The sequence below is a fragment of the Crotalus tigris genome, unplaced genomic scaffold (genome assembly GCF_016545835.1).
Source record: "Crotalus tigris isolate CLP2741 ecotype Arizona unplaced genomic scaffold, ASM1654583v1 scf7180000017754.2947050, whole genome shotgun sequence".
NCBI classification, from domain to species: domain Eukaryota; kingdom Metazoa; phylum Chordata; class Lepidosauria; order Squamata; family Viperidae; genus Crotalus; species Crotalus tigris.
In genome coordinates this window covers 175,423-192,444 of record NW_024096616.1, presented here as the reverse complement: position 1 = coordinate 192,444, position 17,022 = coordinate 175,423, and the positions used below count along the sequence as shown (strand labels likewise).

Here is a 17,022-nt window from a genome sequence, read left to right as displayed (position 1 = left end):
AATGCTTCTAAAAATCAGTTGCATACATCCAGTGTATACTTAATAAGGGTAAGAGGTGAAGCTGACAAGTTAGGAACTTGTGTTATCTAGACTACAAGTTCATTATAAAAATATTAAGCAGATGTATTCCATTCTCAAGGCTTTATAGTTATCTATACTATTGCAAGAAAATGCAAACTTTGTATAGGTTTTCATTGACTATGGAATACTTTGAATTAAGCAGCAAATTAAAATTTAAGACCCTGGAGAATCAAAATGACTTTCTAAGTTTGCAATGGTTCACCAGCTTTTTCTCTCCATTAATCTTTGGGAATAATCTGATCAGCTTTAGTCTTGAATGGTAGCTTCAGTTCACAGAAATCATGGAAAGAGATTCATTTCAATCTCCTAAACCCCTCGCAAAATTTTGTATGTATTCTCGGTGAGCCATGCTTCATAATTCACATTGTATATCTCAGGATATTTTTCCAAAGTAAATTTTGAGATTTCTACAGAGTTCCAAATAAGGGAGCTTTACGTTATGTTATTTTTAACATAATTTTGAAAAGTTTCAAAAACTTTTCCTATCCCTCTTTAACTGAATTGTTTCGAGAACATATATAATATATAATGTGCTATTCTCTTTCGGAGTAAGTGTTTATAGAACACAGAAACTGAGTAAGACAACGAAAAGAATGAGATTAGAAAAAGAAAAGGAAACATAGTTAAAACCATATTGTACATACTCCATTAGCTGTAATTCCCCATAGCATTCTACTCTCTAAACAAATCTTACTTACATCACACCCATATGTTAATTCATACCGTATGGTGAGTTTTTTTCTTTAAACTTTTGTCCCTCTCTAAGGATCTCATCAATTCCAGAATAATAGAGGAACAGACTTGGAAGGGATCTTGGAGGTCTTCTACTCCAACCCCCTGCTTAAGCAGGAAACCCTATAATATTTCAGACAAATGGCTGTCCAATCTCTTCTTAAAACCTCCAGTGATGGAGCAGGCACAACTGTTCCACTGATTGATTGTTCTGTCAGGAAATTTCTTCTTATTTCTAGGTTGCTTCTCTCCTTGATTCGTTTCCACCATTGCCTCTTGTCCTTGTCTTGTTCAGGTGCTTTGGAGAACAGGTTGACTTTCTCTTCTTTGTAGCAGCCCCTCAAATATCAGAAAACTGCTATCATGTCATTGCTAGTCCTTCTTTTATTCCCTCTTTTATTAGACTAGAATTAGCCTTATTAGACTAGACATACAGTACTCCATCTAGCTCAGCGGTTCTCAACCTGTGGGTCAGGACCCCATTTGGGATTGAACAACCATTTCACGGGGGTCATCAAAGAATGCAGTCCGCCATTTTTTCCCCCTTTTCCTTAGCTGTGCTACTCCCTTTTATTCTATTGGCTTTTGAAAGCCAATAGAATAGACTCTCTTGAATAGAGTCTAATTCTATTAGCTTTCAAAAGCCAATAGGAATTGTCCAGGCTGTCTCTGCCCTGCTGAGCCCACCAAAAGCCCCAGTCTGCAAACGGCACTGCAAGTTGTCTGCAGCGAAGGCGAGCTGTCTGGAAGCTTCCATCCCTCCCTGCTGAGCAACTACTAAAAATGTAAGTAAAAGAGGGCCAGGGGTGGGAGGTGGGAGGCTGGTGGGCACAGGGAGGGTTGCTGGCGTGCGTGGGGCCCGGCGGGTGCTTTTCCTCCCTTGGGATGGGCCAGCTGGTGGCTCAGCCGATGGTCGTCCTGCGCCGTCTCTGCCACTTGCCAGCTACGCCTTGGCCAGCGCAGGGGGCGGCACCACGCATGCACGGCGCTCCCAGGCAGGGAAAGTCCTCGACTTACGACCGGTTGGGTAGTCCTCGACTTACGACCAGTTGGGTAGTCCTCAACTTATGACTAGTTGGGGGTCGCAGCATTAAAAAGGTTGAGAACCACTGATCTAGCTAATTCTTTTCCTGTCATTTCCTTCAGTCCACATATGTTCAGCATCTATTCACACTTGTTGCCATTTTTTGTTTGTTTTACACCACATGCATCTTACGTAACCCATTCCCACTTTGTTCAGCCTATTTCTCATGCATGTTCAACTCTCACTTCCATACAATGGAATGGACAGAAACATTCTTAAATACAGTCATTTTCTTTTCACAAGTATTAATTCTTTATCCAAATATTATCTACTGTCATTCTACCTGTATTAACGTATCTTAAAATCCAGCCACTTTCTGATGTTCAGTAAAGATTCTAGCAAGGTGAACCCATTTATTTACTTGAATTATTTTTATCATGTATGTATAAGTATGAATGTTGTGAATATTGGATTGACTGCAAATTTGATGAGTTCCCCTTCAATTCCCTCATCTAAATCATTTATGAAGATATTGAAGAATATTGGCCCTAATACGGATCCTTGTGATACCCCACTGGTTACTTCTCTCCATATGGATGTAGTGCCACATGTAGTGCTATTGAGGACTACTCATTGAGTATGGTTTGTCAGCCAGTTACAGATCCATCTGGTGGTGATGTTGTCTATTCCACCTTTTTCTAGCTTATCGAGGAGTAGGTTGTGATTTATTTTGTCAAATGCCTTACTGAAATCTAGGTAGATTATGTCCACTGTGTTTCGTTGGTCTACTAGTTTAGTAACTTTATTGAAGAATGAGATCAGATTGGTTTGGCATGATCTATTTTTAACAAACCCATGCTGGCTGCTAATTATGACTTGGTTTGCTTCTAGTTGTTCGCAGATCTGTTTTTTTATTATCTTTTCTAGGATCTTCCCAGGTATTGATATTAAACTGATTGGTCTGTAGTTTCCTGGGTCCTTTTTTCCCCTTTCTTGAAGATGGGGACCACATCAGCCCTTTTCCATTCCTCGGGTACTTCCCCGGTGCGCCAGGATTTGTGAAAGATGTGGGTGTAATGATTCTGAGATAACATCTACCAGCTCTTTCAGAACTCTAGGATGTAATCTGTCAGGTCCTGGTGATTTGTATTCGTCAAGATTGGATAGGTGTTCTCTTACCATTTTCTTGCTTATTTTGATTTTTGTTTCTAGTATGTCTTTTGCAGTGGGTTTGGGGGTGTGTTGGGCTATGGTTTCTTTTTGTGTGAAGACTGATGCAAAGTATGAGTTAAGCAGCTCTGCTTTCTCCCTGTTGTCTGTAATTTCCTTACCATCTTCTCTCTTTAGTGGGCCTACAGTTTCCTTGACTTTTTCTTGTTGTTAATATGCTGGAAGAAACTTTCTTTATTGTCCTTGATTTCCATTGCGAGTCTTTGTTCGTACTGAGCCTTTGTTTTCCTGACTTCTTCTTTGCATGCTCTGGCTGCATGCTCTGACTGCATACTCTGGCCATGGTTATGCACCCCTCTTTCCATTTTTTGTGTTTGTCCTTTTTCTCTTTTAGTTTGTTAGTGAGATCTTTGGGCAGCCATGCTGGTTTCTTCCTGGATTTCTTGTTTTTTTTTCTCAATGTTATTGAGAAAGAATACTATGTCCACAGCATTTCGCTGGTCTACTAATTTAGTCACTCTGTCAAAGAATGAAATAAGATTGGTTTGGCATAAGGTAGCCATCCTCAGGATTGGAGATAGTTTTTTTTTCAGTTGCCCCCTTTCTTTGGAATAGCATTCCCCAGGAGATTGAGATAGCCCCTACTCTGGATTTAAAAAGTCATTGAAAACTGGCTTTTTCATTAGGCCTTAGAGATGGGAATGTTGTGAGTGGCTGTGAACTCTTAGATCAATCATGCTTTTATGTTTATTACTCTGCATGTAGACATTTTAGTAGACATCTGTTTAAACCATGTATTTAAAGCAGGCAGAGACTCATAGAACAGTTATTCCCATGTATTCTTGAATATCTATCTGATCCAATCACATTTTCTGTAGTGTCCCATCAATCAAAGTTTTTACATCATACTTTTTAGTAAGATAGAGAAGGTATCCACTAGGTGACCAGCGTTAGCTATATCCATATCAAAATAATAGCATTCCTTACTGAGAATAAGAATAGAATTGGCATGTTTGGACAATTTTGATTTGGATATTCCAACTGCAATCAAAACCTACTTTTATATAAAGTGTGGCTCATGGTATTTTATGCAGGCTATGACCTCTAATCTATAAAGGATTCTGGACATAAAGGAATAAATAACTACATTTAATAATTGCATTTAGAATTACAAACATTCAGTGAATATTATTGATGGGAAGTAAAATATTATTCTTATAGTTTTCTCTATTAGTTCTTTTCCCTTCCGTTCTATATAATTACTTTCAGATTTTATGAAACAGGGAACAAGCCATTTTTTAAAAAAACAAAAATCTAAATTACATATTTCTTTTCAGATGTTCCTTTGGCTTATATTTACTCTGGATGTACTATTTCTCCTACGCATATATAATACTGTGTTATTAGAGAGAAAAATCTAATAAAACATTGCCATGAGATATTGCTCACAGTGCTTTGAAAGCAAAATGCCAATTTGCTCATTGAGTTTGTTGATGTTGGTATTGTTGATTCTGTTACCATGGTACCAATAATTGTTTTTCTTTTCTTGTTTTTCTCCCCCTCTCCCCCCTTTAACAATAACTTGCCTAGCTCATATGACAGCGTGAAATAATCTAATCTAAGTAAATAGTTTGAAGGAAAATATTTTGAAATGCATTTTTGGTTGCAGTCACTTTTGACAGCAAATGAACATACAGTACTCAGATTGCCTCATACATGCATGCTGGGTTACTTTTACATTTGTTAACTTTGCAATGTCCATTTATAAATCTAACAAGATAACCATTTCATCCCCAGTAGGTATAGATGTGTAGAACTGTCTGAAGTTATAGCTGGAGCACCATCTAATGGATATCTCTTGAAAATTTCCTTTTTAAAGCTTCAATAAAAATATTGCTTCTTGGCCTTTTGATTAACAAGTGCAGCATCTATCCCATAAAATATTTATTTAATTTACTTTCTGACATTAACCAATACTGAATAATCTGTTTGTACTCTTCTCTATCAGTAAATCTAATCTCTTTATTTAGCCAAGCAGTATCATCAATGGCCCCCACTTTGACACTCTTTCATAAGACCCTGAAGACCTGGTTTTTGCCAACAGACTTGGGGAACCCAGAGTGGGATGGAGCCCATCAAGTGTCTCATCTGATTGCTTCTTGTCACCGGGAGTGGGGTGGGGGTTACTGTTTTTATTATTTTATTCTTTATTCCAATTAATACAGAAAAAGACAATAGTTATGGGAAGGCAGCTGCTTTTAAAGGTGAAAGGGGAGGAACACCTTTACAGGCATTACCTTCTGAATAAACTGACTGGTTAATCAAAATTTTGCTAGCCATAGAGTTGCTGCCATTTAAATCTTATAAACAAACAAACAAGCAAGCAAGCAAACAAATAAATAAATTCAGAAACAGCATCAGTAAACTTAAGCTCAAAAGCATTTCTGCAAATAGATTTAGGGGAAAAAGGGAAGTGACGCAGATCAACTCATTGAGGACTAAATATAGTTTGAACATGAAGCATTGACTATAAAGGAGATGAGAGAGAAAAGGTAGAGGACAGAAATGGAGCCTCCTTCAAAAAGGGCATGATTGCCTGGAATTATGAACAGAAACACTCAGCAAAGTATGAATTCCTAGTTGACCAGCTTTTTAGCCATACTCCCTTAAATGGTTCATGAACAAAATCCATAAAATGATACAATCCAACCACATTAAAAGAACAACCTTAAAAGTACCATTAAACATAATAAATAGAACAGACACTTGAAAGCAATTTTTTTCACCAGTACAAAGATAACTCAACTCAGGAAAGAAGGAGAGCGGGAGAGATGAATTTTTCTAAACAATTTTTCCCCCAAAAATGATAGCAGCGCATTTAACTGAAAGCGATTTCAAAAGATCGTCTCTTGCGAACTTTGCATTATATTTTAGTGGGTTCTATGAATTTTGAAACAGATGTTTCAAGTTAGTGATCATTAAGGTAAGAGAATGTGTTCCTTTAGGCAACCATTTCCGAATGTCCAAAATCTCTGTTACAGATCAATACACTTTCTTAAAGACTGGGATAATATGATCCTTTAGTTATTTTTGTCAACTGTCTGACCACAGCAATCAAGATCTGGTGGAAGTTTTTGCTAGATTTTAAAGGCAGGCCAACCCAAAGTACTGTAATCTAAGCTGGAGGTCACCACAGCATGTTTGGCAGAGTTTTTGTTAACTCAGATGCTGCAGCTGTTTAGCCAAGCAATTTATAAATCAAGTAGCATTGCCAAACCCATGGGCAAATCTTCTCTTAGCAAGGCATAATAGATTGGACAAATCTACTTGTGCCAAATTGATTGGTTCACCATTGCTTCTCCGTTTTTTTCTCCCCCTTTTCTATGATCTCCGGGACATATTAAGCAACAACCAAGCATTCCATTTGAAATATGTTTACTATAGATGGAGACACTCATCTGTATTCTGTCTGTGTCACTTTACCTGTCATTGCTCAAAATCCTACTTTATTTTAGATATTATTTTACTAATTCTGAGACTCTAAGAGTTGGGTGCCAATCAGAGCAGGTGGCACAGCCTAAATAAGCAAATAAATGTTGAAATGTATGCTAGTACATTTTAAAAATGATTAGTATCCATGTTGTTTTGTTTCACTTTCTCATTCCTTTCAGCCTGATCATAATGATTAATTTTGTATCATAATAAACATTTTTATTAATTTTAAGAAACTCTTGGAGTGCAAAGAGGGATGTGATCCTGTTAAAATGTGTGGATCTATACAGATTTGTTTATGTTATAGTTTCTCTAGGTCAGAAATGTCAAACACAAGGCCCGGGGGCTGGATGTGGCCCGCAAAGTGGTTTCATGTGGCCCGCGAAGCCATCCTGGAAACAGTGAGGGAACAGCACCCTTGGCTCTGGCCCAGGCCAGCCGGAAGCCAATGTACAATTTGGTGGTGGCCATCTATGCTGAAACGCATTCAGTCTTAGCTCCACTAGGCCATCTGGAAAAAGCGAGGAACCAGCCCTGCCCCCTGGTGCATGCTAGGGAAGTGTCACCCTTTGTGGGGAATGAAGAAATGGACCATGCCTTGGTGCTTGCCCCGGTCCCACCCCCTTCTGCCACAGACCCTCAGATCTGTCCCACTCCTGCCCAGGCCCCCACAGGCACCCTTGACGCGAATGATATAGAGCTGGCCATGTCCACCCAGTAGGCCACACCCACTCCATCCATGCCCAACCAGGCCGCAACCCCCAGCCCCTCCCCAAGGGCAATCGTAATGCTGATGTGGCCCTCAATGAAATTGAGTTTGACACTTCTGCTCTAGGTATATCAGAAATGTGTTAGTCACTCAGAGGCATGTTTTCATTTTATCTGAAATCCTTCCTCTGCAGTAATTGGTAACAACAGCACAGAGTGCTAACAATTCCATCAATAACTGTTCAGATTTGATGTACTAGGATATAATGTCTATTTCACTCCAAGTTATTTCTCAGGCATGAATTTATTATCACTTTCAAACAGAGCTTGTCTGTCTGGGAGTTCATGTAAGATGGCTAAACCATTTTGTCACAGGATCCTTCCTTTACATTAAATAAGAATAATCTGTTATCAAATTATAATTTCAATATAAAAGGAGGAAAGTGTTACATACATGACTGAAATTTTATTATTTGGTTTGAATGAGCTGTAAATGTAAACTTAATCAAATTTACTTTTCATCCTAGTTTCCCTCTCATTAATTCTGGGGGTGTTGCTCTTGGCAAACTACAACACTAAAAAACAACTATAACTTTTAGCTTTAGAAAAAAATTTTGGAAAAAAAAATATATGCTCCAGCTTTACACTTATAACATCTGAAAGTTATTTGTTATGGAAAACATATAGTTCTAGACCTACCTACTTATTTCTATTGTTACTTGATACAAAGCTATGAATCATAATTGTGTAGTTTACTTTGTGTCATTTACTTTTTCTTTTAAAATCTGTGACATCAAAAGAGACATGATTCTCAATAAGACCATATTTTCAGATCCAGAACATGCATGACAATAGGAAATTCATATTGTAAAGTAGACTAAAATACATTTTACAGTATATTGGTATCCTTCATGTTTCATTGCTAAATCCTTATATTTAAATTATAGGACTGTGTAGGCCAGGGGTAGGCAATCTTGGCTCTTTTATGACTCGTGGACTTCAACTCCCAGAATTCCTGAGCCAGCCATGCTGGGTAGGGCATTGAAGATGCTTCACTTCCAAACCGATTTGGTTGATCTTCTCTTCCCGTTCTGTTTGAAACTTTTGATTTGAAGTGGCCATGCCACATTGATTTAGGCATTAAAATGGGTTTTTCATAAGGTGACCAACTGTCCTCCTTTTGGGAGGACAGTCCTCCTTTTTTGAGTTCTGTCCTCCCTCAAAAAGTGTCCTCCTAAATGTCCTCCTTTTCCATATACCGTGCTCCATTTGGGAGGACAGTCCTCCTTTTGTGAGTTCTGTCCTCCCTCGAAAATGTCCTCCTAAATGTCCTCTTTTTCTATATTTGAAGACTTATCTGCAGGGCTTTTTTTTCCTCATAGAACACCCAGAAGGTGTTCCGGGACCTTTTTTTGATGTTTTTTTTTTCAACTTTTGCCTGAGCTGTGCTACTCCCCCTATTGGCTTTCAAAAGCCAATAGGAATTGCTGCTGAGCGCACCAAAACACCCAGGCGGCAAACTTTGCACGTGCAAGTTGCAGGAACTTTGCACCCCTCACTGCTACCCAACTACACCATCTCTTACTTAGTTTCGCAGATAGCTGGAGGAGACTGGAGCGGTAAGTTTCTCTTGATCTTCCCTGTTCGGTTCTACACGGGGATGCACAGGGTAGGCGGTGGTGCTGGGGGGTGGCTACAGGGTCGGAGCCAGCGCAGCTGGTGCTTTGCGAGCCATGGGGCCGGCTCTACGGGGATGCGCAGGATGGGCAGTGGTGCTGGGGGGCGGCTGGGGGGACAGCTGCAGGGCCGGAGCCGGAGCAGCTGGTGCTTTGCCTTTGCGAGCCGTGGGGCCGGCTCTACGGGGATGCGCAGGGTGGGCGGTGGTGCTGGGGGCAGCTGGGGGGGTGGCTGCAGGGCCGGAGCTGGCGCGGCTGGTGCTTTGCCTTTGCGAGCCGTGGGGCCGGCTCTATAGGGATGCACAGGGTGGCCGGTGGTGCTGGGGGGCGGCTCAGGGCTGGAGCTGGCTCGGCTGGTGCTTTGCGAGCTGCGGGGCCGGCTCTCCATGGCAGGGCAGCGGTGCTGGTGGGACGGCTGTGGGCGGGGGCGCGGCAGGCAGTTGACCTTCCATGGGCTGCGCCAGCTGGTGGTCTACACAGTGCTGATCTGCGCTGCCACCACCTCACCCTGCGCATCTACATGGCCATCCTGGAGCACCTGGCTCACAACACCTGCCTCCCCTGCCCACCCCCGTGCAGTCCAGCCGTGTAGATTTTTGGACAAGTGAGAAATCGAGATTGAATGTTGATACTCTAGCTGCAGCACTTGCCGTAAAATTCAATATGAAGGATATTTCTTGTTCAGATATTTCCAATATATTGTTAGAAGATGATACATTGACAAAAAATATTCATTCAATGGAAAAGTACTCATTTAAATAATTAATAGGCATGTAAGCATAATTACAATATAAAATGTTATTGTTACAAATGTTTTTTATTATGCATTGATCATATTATAGTGTATTCTGTATTATTGTTGCAATAAATACAATGTTTCTTTTATTTACAATATTTTTTTCTTCAATTTATTCGTGTCCTCCTTTTTGTTGTAAAAAAGTTGGTCACCTTAGTTTTCAGCATGTGCCAATGCCAATTTCCCCAATTTGCATTAGGCCCGAATGGCTGATCAGATCCAGTTGACCCATTTCAATGGTTTGATCTGAAATGTTGAAGCAAATCAATGATTTTTTTTACTTTAGTTGTAGAATTACTTTGAAGCAGATGCCATAAAAGGACATAAGTCATATGTACCATAATGGTTGTTTTGAAATCTCTACTTTTGGGAAAAATCAAGTGTAGTATCTGTTCTTATCAGACATATGTCCTAATAATATGGTTTTCATAGGCAGAAGGTTAGCGTTCTCATTTTTAAAAAAAGTTATGGAAGGTAGCAGATGCCACTATTAGGCATTCAGTTATAACATTCCATGTGTAGTAAGTTTTGTAGTAGTAAATATTTGTTCTTCTGGGAATATGGCAAGGTTTTTCAGAAGTGGTTGCTTCCTTCCACGGGCTGACAGAAAGTGACTGGCCCTAATCCAAGGTGGGACTAGAACTCAGTCTTTTAGTTTTCTAGCCTAATGCACTAACAGTTGCTAGAAAAGACAAAATGTAGTATTATAACAACATCTGTAGACACCAAAGACGGAAACAAAAATGGAAAAACAAGAGGAGCCTTCCAAAAGATCTCCAATTTTGAAGATCTCCAACTCAGAAGGAGATTTCAAACTTACTGTATGCTAAAGGATGCCAGTGCATTGATAGTAACTGATTCAAAAGGAGATCAAACAAAGATGGAAAGGATAATCTGGAATTTCATGAAGTAGAAATTCTTAGAAGATATTCCTTACCTAAATAACCTCTAGTACTGAAAATAGATCAGAACTATGGTCATTATCAAATTAAAAGGCTACAGGAGTTAATGCAATGGTGGGATTCAGCCGGTTCGCACCACTTCGGCAGAAGGCCCAGAATGGACTTCCAGAAGCGGCATCTACACAGAGAGCTGGTTGTTCACATATTTGAATCCCATCACTGGGTAAAATTTATACACACAGGAAGCCAGACAGAACTCTGCTCCAATGTAGAAGTTGGTTGCTTAATGCCAAGTTAATTCTATAACATGGAAGTAAAGTACATGTGCGAATAAATGGACAACTGAGTAAACAAATCAGTACTAAGGGGGAAGTGAGATAACAGTACATGATGTCTCCTTATTTGTTGTGTAATGCTTGTATGGGTACATACAAGGAATGCTTTTGATGAATTTAAGAATTTGGATAATGGGGATAATGGATATATGTACAGTTTTGAATACAGATATTACCTTTTTGGTAGCTGAGAACTTAAATGATTTGCAGCAAATGCTAGGTAGATTGCGTGACACCATGAGGAGTATGTACCTGAAAATTAATCAAAGATTGTTGCTCATGCTTATTTCCGGAAGATATCTCAAACAATAAATCTAAGTACATAAGCCTATCTCCTCAGCCTCCCACCCCCAATCTTTGCCTCCAAAATACAGACATTAGTACTATTGTGTCCATTACAGTGAGGGGATGAATGAGATATACAGTACATGCCAGTTAGGATGTCAACTATTTAATTGATTACCTTCTTTTCTGTCATGTTTCCCCACCCCACCCTGCACCTCCATGCAACAGTATGATTTTTGCTAGATATTTCACACAATGTCAAAGGACTGCGAGACCAAGTGAGGAGGGGAAATTAATGGGAGAGAAACTGGATATGCAGCCTGCTGAGAGTGATTTGGCTGAAGCGCAGCTGCAGCAGGACAGCCCTGAGGCTTCAGGTGGGGAAAGCATGCAGCTGCAGCCAGTCACTGATGAGGAAGAACTGCCTTCTGCACCTGATCCAAGAACATATAGGAAAGTTTTTCTTCCACATTCAGACAACTTGGAAATGGAATTGATTATGTTTTGTGACCATAGAAAACAACTCTTTATTGTGTAAGGGTTTTTGTAATCAATTACATAAGGTGCTATGTTTCCAAACCATGTGATAGAGCTTTTGGTATCACAAGAAGTCACAAGTGTTAAATTATTACTGTCTACCAACTTTAGATCAGTTCTCAATTTTTTTTCTCTTCTCTACAGTTAACTACGAAAGTGAAATGTATAGTTTTACTTTAAACAGGTAGATACACAATTGAAAGTGAATAGGTCAGTATGCAACTTATAATGCCATTTTTAAATATATCGAAAATCCAAAATGCAATAACATGATAGACTGCTATAGGAAATCAAAATAGCTTAAAATAATCAGTCAGTCCACATTAAAAAAACAAAAATATCCATTTGACCATAAAATGCATTTAATAAGCAATAAGGAGGTGGTTTGCTTGCTTATTGTTTATTTGGTTTAGTTCTTGTTTATTCATTTATTTTAATTTCTTCCAAGCCAATATGGATATTAAAAATGTAACATTTTTAGAATGCCATAAATAAATCTTTCTTGACAGAGAATTCCATTCTCACACTGCAGAGAAGGCTTTCTATTGCATTTGGGTCAGTTTTGTGTCTGTCACTTCTGAGTCACAGAAAAATTTCTGAAGCTTGAACAAAAACAAAAAAACAAAAAAAGGAAGCTGAACTTGATTACATCAACTAAGCAGTGCATATTCCCTTTAAGCCTTTTGTGACAAATATAAATATTAATTATCTCAATACAAACAGGATGAAATTGACAAATGGAGGTTCAGCGCATGCAATTGGCTTAGGTAAACTTGACTGAGGGAAAAGCAGTAGTCACTAAGCAAAACTGCAGAAGTGCCATAGCCTAATCCAGGGGTCTTCAAACTTTGCCCTTTTTTGACTTGTGGACTTCAACTCCCAGAATTCCTCAGCCAGCATGCCTGGCTGAGGAATTCTGGGAGTTGAAGTCCACAAGTCATAAAAGGGCCATATTTGAAGACCCGTGGCCTAATCTCATCAAGATTCCACTCCTTGGTATGAAGAGCCAGTGGCTATTTCCAGTGCTGTTGCTTCAAAAAAAAATAAAAAATGATTGGCTTACATTGACGAAGAATAATCTGGTTTCCTTCCTATGGTTTCAGCATCTTAACAGCAAATCAAAGACCAGAATTTTCCAGCTTCACAATTCAAAATTCCTAGGAAGAACATATACATCTATTCTGCTCCTCTTTTCTGTAAGATGGAACCCAACAATTATTATTTCAATAAAACATATGATCTTTCTCCTTAGAGTTGTGCTCCAAATTTTCACAATACTTCTTTCACAAACCACAGTAGTATTCTACCAACATTTGAGCATGTAACTTGTCCTCAGTCATAGATTGCAGAAGAACATAGAGCTGTTTCAACTTATTGCAAGAAGTTTTGATCAGTTTGGCTTTTCAGGTTAATAATCTATCCATGCAAATGTCATCTTTCAAATAGGAAATACTGCTTCTTTTGTGAAACTGCCATTACTCCTACTACTATAGTCCTTGTAGCAGTTTCCTCAACTAGTAATATATTAAGGGCAAACTAGGTATTTTATATAATTTTTATTGTGTTCATTTCCATATGACTCCATAGATTAAATTAGGGTAGATAAGAAGGGAGGAAATAATTATAGCACAATTATTCTTCCATTTTGATAGGTGAGCTGGAAAACACAAGTTATGTTCTTTTGCCTAATTGGTTTAGAACAGCTATTCATATACTAATAGACAATTGAGGCCTGCCTGCTACATCAATTGTACTAAAAGTCATGATGCAAGTCTTATTTATAAACTGTTCTTTCAGAAAGATACACCAAAACAGCAGTCCTTCCCCCTCCCAAATTTTAAAGATGTAAAGAATAAAATATGCCTTTAGCAATTGATGTGGTATGTATGCAGCATATTTTTTTGCTGCGCTACGCATGTCAGAACATAAACTCTGACTAAGAAGCTGCTCTTTGTCTCCGACATAATTATTTTTAAAAAAGCAAAATGTACGTGATATGCCCTCATATTTATGTTGTTTCAGAACAGATTTTTTAAAAAATACTGCTAAGTATATATATAAAATTCTGGTGATGCTATAGAACTGAGATTGCTACATCAGTATAGAACTGAGTTGAAAAATAAATTTTCTTTTGTTTAATATCAGCTGTAATTCTATTTCCTGTGGAATTCCTCATTCAGAGAATAACAAATTATTTGTACCCACCAGGTATCTCAGTCTGGATGCAGCATTACCATAACAGGATAGCACCTCTGTATTGGACCAAATTTGAATCATCTGTGCTTTACTGAAGAAGTTAGTTAAAATCAATATAACTGCTCTTCTCTTTTCTTTTCTTTTCTTTTCTTTTTTTTCTTTCTAGTCCATGAGTTTAATTGAGATTGGCAATCCTTCTCAAAGTTTAGAGAATGTGTGTCGTTGGGCTTACCTACAACAAAAACCTGATACTGGACATGCAGAATATCATGACCACGCAATTTTTCTCACAAGGCAGGACTTTGGACCTTCTGGAATGCAAGGTGAGCTCTCTGCTATCAATCACCTCATCTAACTTGTACTGTTAACCAGGCCATTCAGTGAAAAACAAATCTCAATTATTAATACTTTGCTATTGAGCACAGATGGACAATTGACATTCTAAAGAACCTATGCAGGCCTCCATTATTCTCCCACTGAGGCCCTGGAGTTGCTGTGCTAGTCCTCCCCACCGTTTAGCCAAAGAGCCATGCAAGGAGTCTCTGAGACAGATATGGTCTGCCCTTCTCCACACCAGCAGCTAAAACCTTTGAAGGCTAAAATACTATTGGCTGTCACCAACATAATCTTATCTTTTAAATGGCCTCACTTTCCTAGGTTTCGTGTTCAGGGAGAAGATAGTTTAAACAAATAAGGAATAATTTGCCTACATCAGCCATCTTAACATGGGCACCTTCTCAATTTTTTCCAGAGAGCATGCTGAGTGGGGAATTCTTGGAGTTGACTTCTGCATCCAAAAGATGACAAATTGGAGAAGAGTGTCTTATGTGAATACTCTATGAAGGCCCACTAACTAATCTATTAGCTCAGACAGTACTTGAAGGCAGGATAATAAGTGTCCCTCCCACTGGCTTAAAAGGAATATTCAGCCCATATCTGTTTCTCTGTAATTGGCCTCTGTCAAGTTGTTTCAAATTTATTCTTCAATGTTCAGGGATTTCTTAACATTTTTCTTCTTAACAAATCCAAAGTAATCTTGCAAGTTAACAGCCTTGCCAAATGCAGTGCAACTACTTTGGGACACACAGATCTTAAATGTTTTAGTTGGAAAGCATAGTAATGTCTTGAAATATATTTCTGAACGGAATATATTTCATTTACAAGATTTTTTTAGCAGTGCTATGATGCCCACATATTTGTCAAGGAATATAAAAACAAAAAGGAAATAAAGCACCATACAATTCAGTCCTTTATTCTCCAGCTAAATTCATGGTCGGCTCAATTGGTTAAAAGTTAGCAGGGAATTCATTCATAATTAAGTGCTGGGCAACCTGCTGTTTCAATTTCAGTTATCTTTTTTAAATACTTAATTTGTAGGAAGGGTTTTAAGAACAATAATAAGAACAACAACTGCAAAGTAAATTTGAACAGAAAGAATGAAAAAGAAATAATAGGAAAAATTAAAAGTGCAGTAAGACCAAAGGAAAAAAATAGGGGGAAAAGCAAGATATTAAAAAAGATATAAAGGAGTAAAGAAGAGGCCTCTGATTCTTCACAGCAGCTACTGTATAAATACAATTATATTTTAACTTCATTCTCTAAAGTTAAAACTTTCTTATTTATATAATCTATCTAATCACAAGTTCATTTCTTTTCCTTTTTATGCAAAAAAAAAAATCTATAAGGGTTTCCAGTCACCAATAAATGTGGATATTGACTTTTCTTTATTGTTGTTTCAGTTATCTAAGTTGCGTTCAAAATTTTGTGCATTTCCCTGAATGCATGTTGCACTCAGTACTGTAAGGTCTTCAGATTTAATTTCACTCACAAGTTTTTTGTTTTCTTGGGAGTGATTTTGTAACTTAGTTGCATAATGATGATTAGATCAGTCTATTCTCATAAAGGCCTGCAGCATCTACACGTTTTATTTTATTCCTGAGAATAAGGAATTTGGTTCATTTTGCTGATTTACATAACGATGATTGTTTGGACAATGCAAGGTATATAGTTCAGTTGCTGAACAGTGCTGGAATTGGAAGCAAATTAGTCATCGTGATAATAATATTAATAAAGTAACTGCTGAAGAAAAGATTGGGATTATAGTAATGGGTAATTTAGTACAGATGCACATCTTTAGGTGAAGAACTGGATTATTATTCAGCGAATAAGATTTCTTTGGAAGAATGTGGATTAGTTGGAAGGACAACAAATTAGGAAGGTTTTCTAGCCACAGAGATTCCTTCAGTCCATCGATGATCTTCAGTATTATTCCTGTTCAGATAAGCAGAAACTAAAGAGATCAGAGAACAGAATATTCCAAAGCCAAAGAAGTCTTACCTGTAGGTAAAAAATATCAGTCACTAAACTCTGTTTTTGTGCATGTTTTGACATTTTCCATATTAGGATAGTGAAGATTTTTTTTAAAGGTACTTTATATGACATTCTGTATCACTGTTACAACCCTCTATTCTGTTTATTCTGAATAGGGTTGTGATTCCCTTCAGCAGTGAACTTCTCCCAAAGAGTTTTGATTTGGGAATATCTGATGCACATTCCTAATTTCTGATTAGGTTCAGTTTTGTACTCACTCATTTTATAGCCATTGCATTTTATTTCCTTAATTATATTTCAACTGTACACATTTCTTCCTAAAATATTTGTCGCTTTACCATATTCCTGTAAAATAGTTTTATATAAACTCTCTCTAAAACATATCTTTGTTAAAGATTTTTCATAAAAAGCTCATCTGATCTATTCATATTCTAAAAAGTATAGCTTTCTGAGTTTTTTCTCCATTCAGAGCACAGCATCCATTCACTGTAATGAATTTCATTTTCGCTTTTGCTTTTATTTTTATTTAGGTAAGACTTCTGTGGCAAGATCACTGGAGACTAGTGCTCTTCAATAGTTATTTGAGCTTAATTTTCTTTTCTTCATTAGAGTCTTATCTGCTCCTTAATAGGCTATGCTCCAGTTACTGGCATGTGTCATCCAGTTCGAAGCTGTACACTTAATCATGAAGATGGCTTCTCCTCTGCATTTGTTGTAGCCCATGAAACTGGACATGTGTAAGTAGAGCTTCCATATA

General features: G+C 38.1%; 1 protein-coding gene across 3 annotated transcripts in view; it reads left to right on the top strand.

Moving 5' to 3' along the window:
- The window catches only part of ADAMTS2 (ADAM metallopeptidase with thrombospondin type 1 motif 2), a 274,775-nt gene that overhangs the window by 194,601 nt on the left and 63,152 nt on the right, over window positions 1–17,022 (top strand). For all 3 annotated transcript variants that reach the window (XM_039340802.1, XM_039340803.1, XM_039340801.1), the window contains exons 6-7: window positions 14,101–14,257; window positions 16,897–17,002. In XM_039340802.1, coding sequence (XP_039196736.1) covers window positions 14,101–14,257; window positions 16,897–17,002 — 263 coding nt within the window. The remainder of the gene's footprint in view (window positions 1–14,100; window positions 14,258–16,896; window positions 17,003–17,022) is intronic.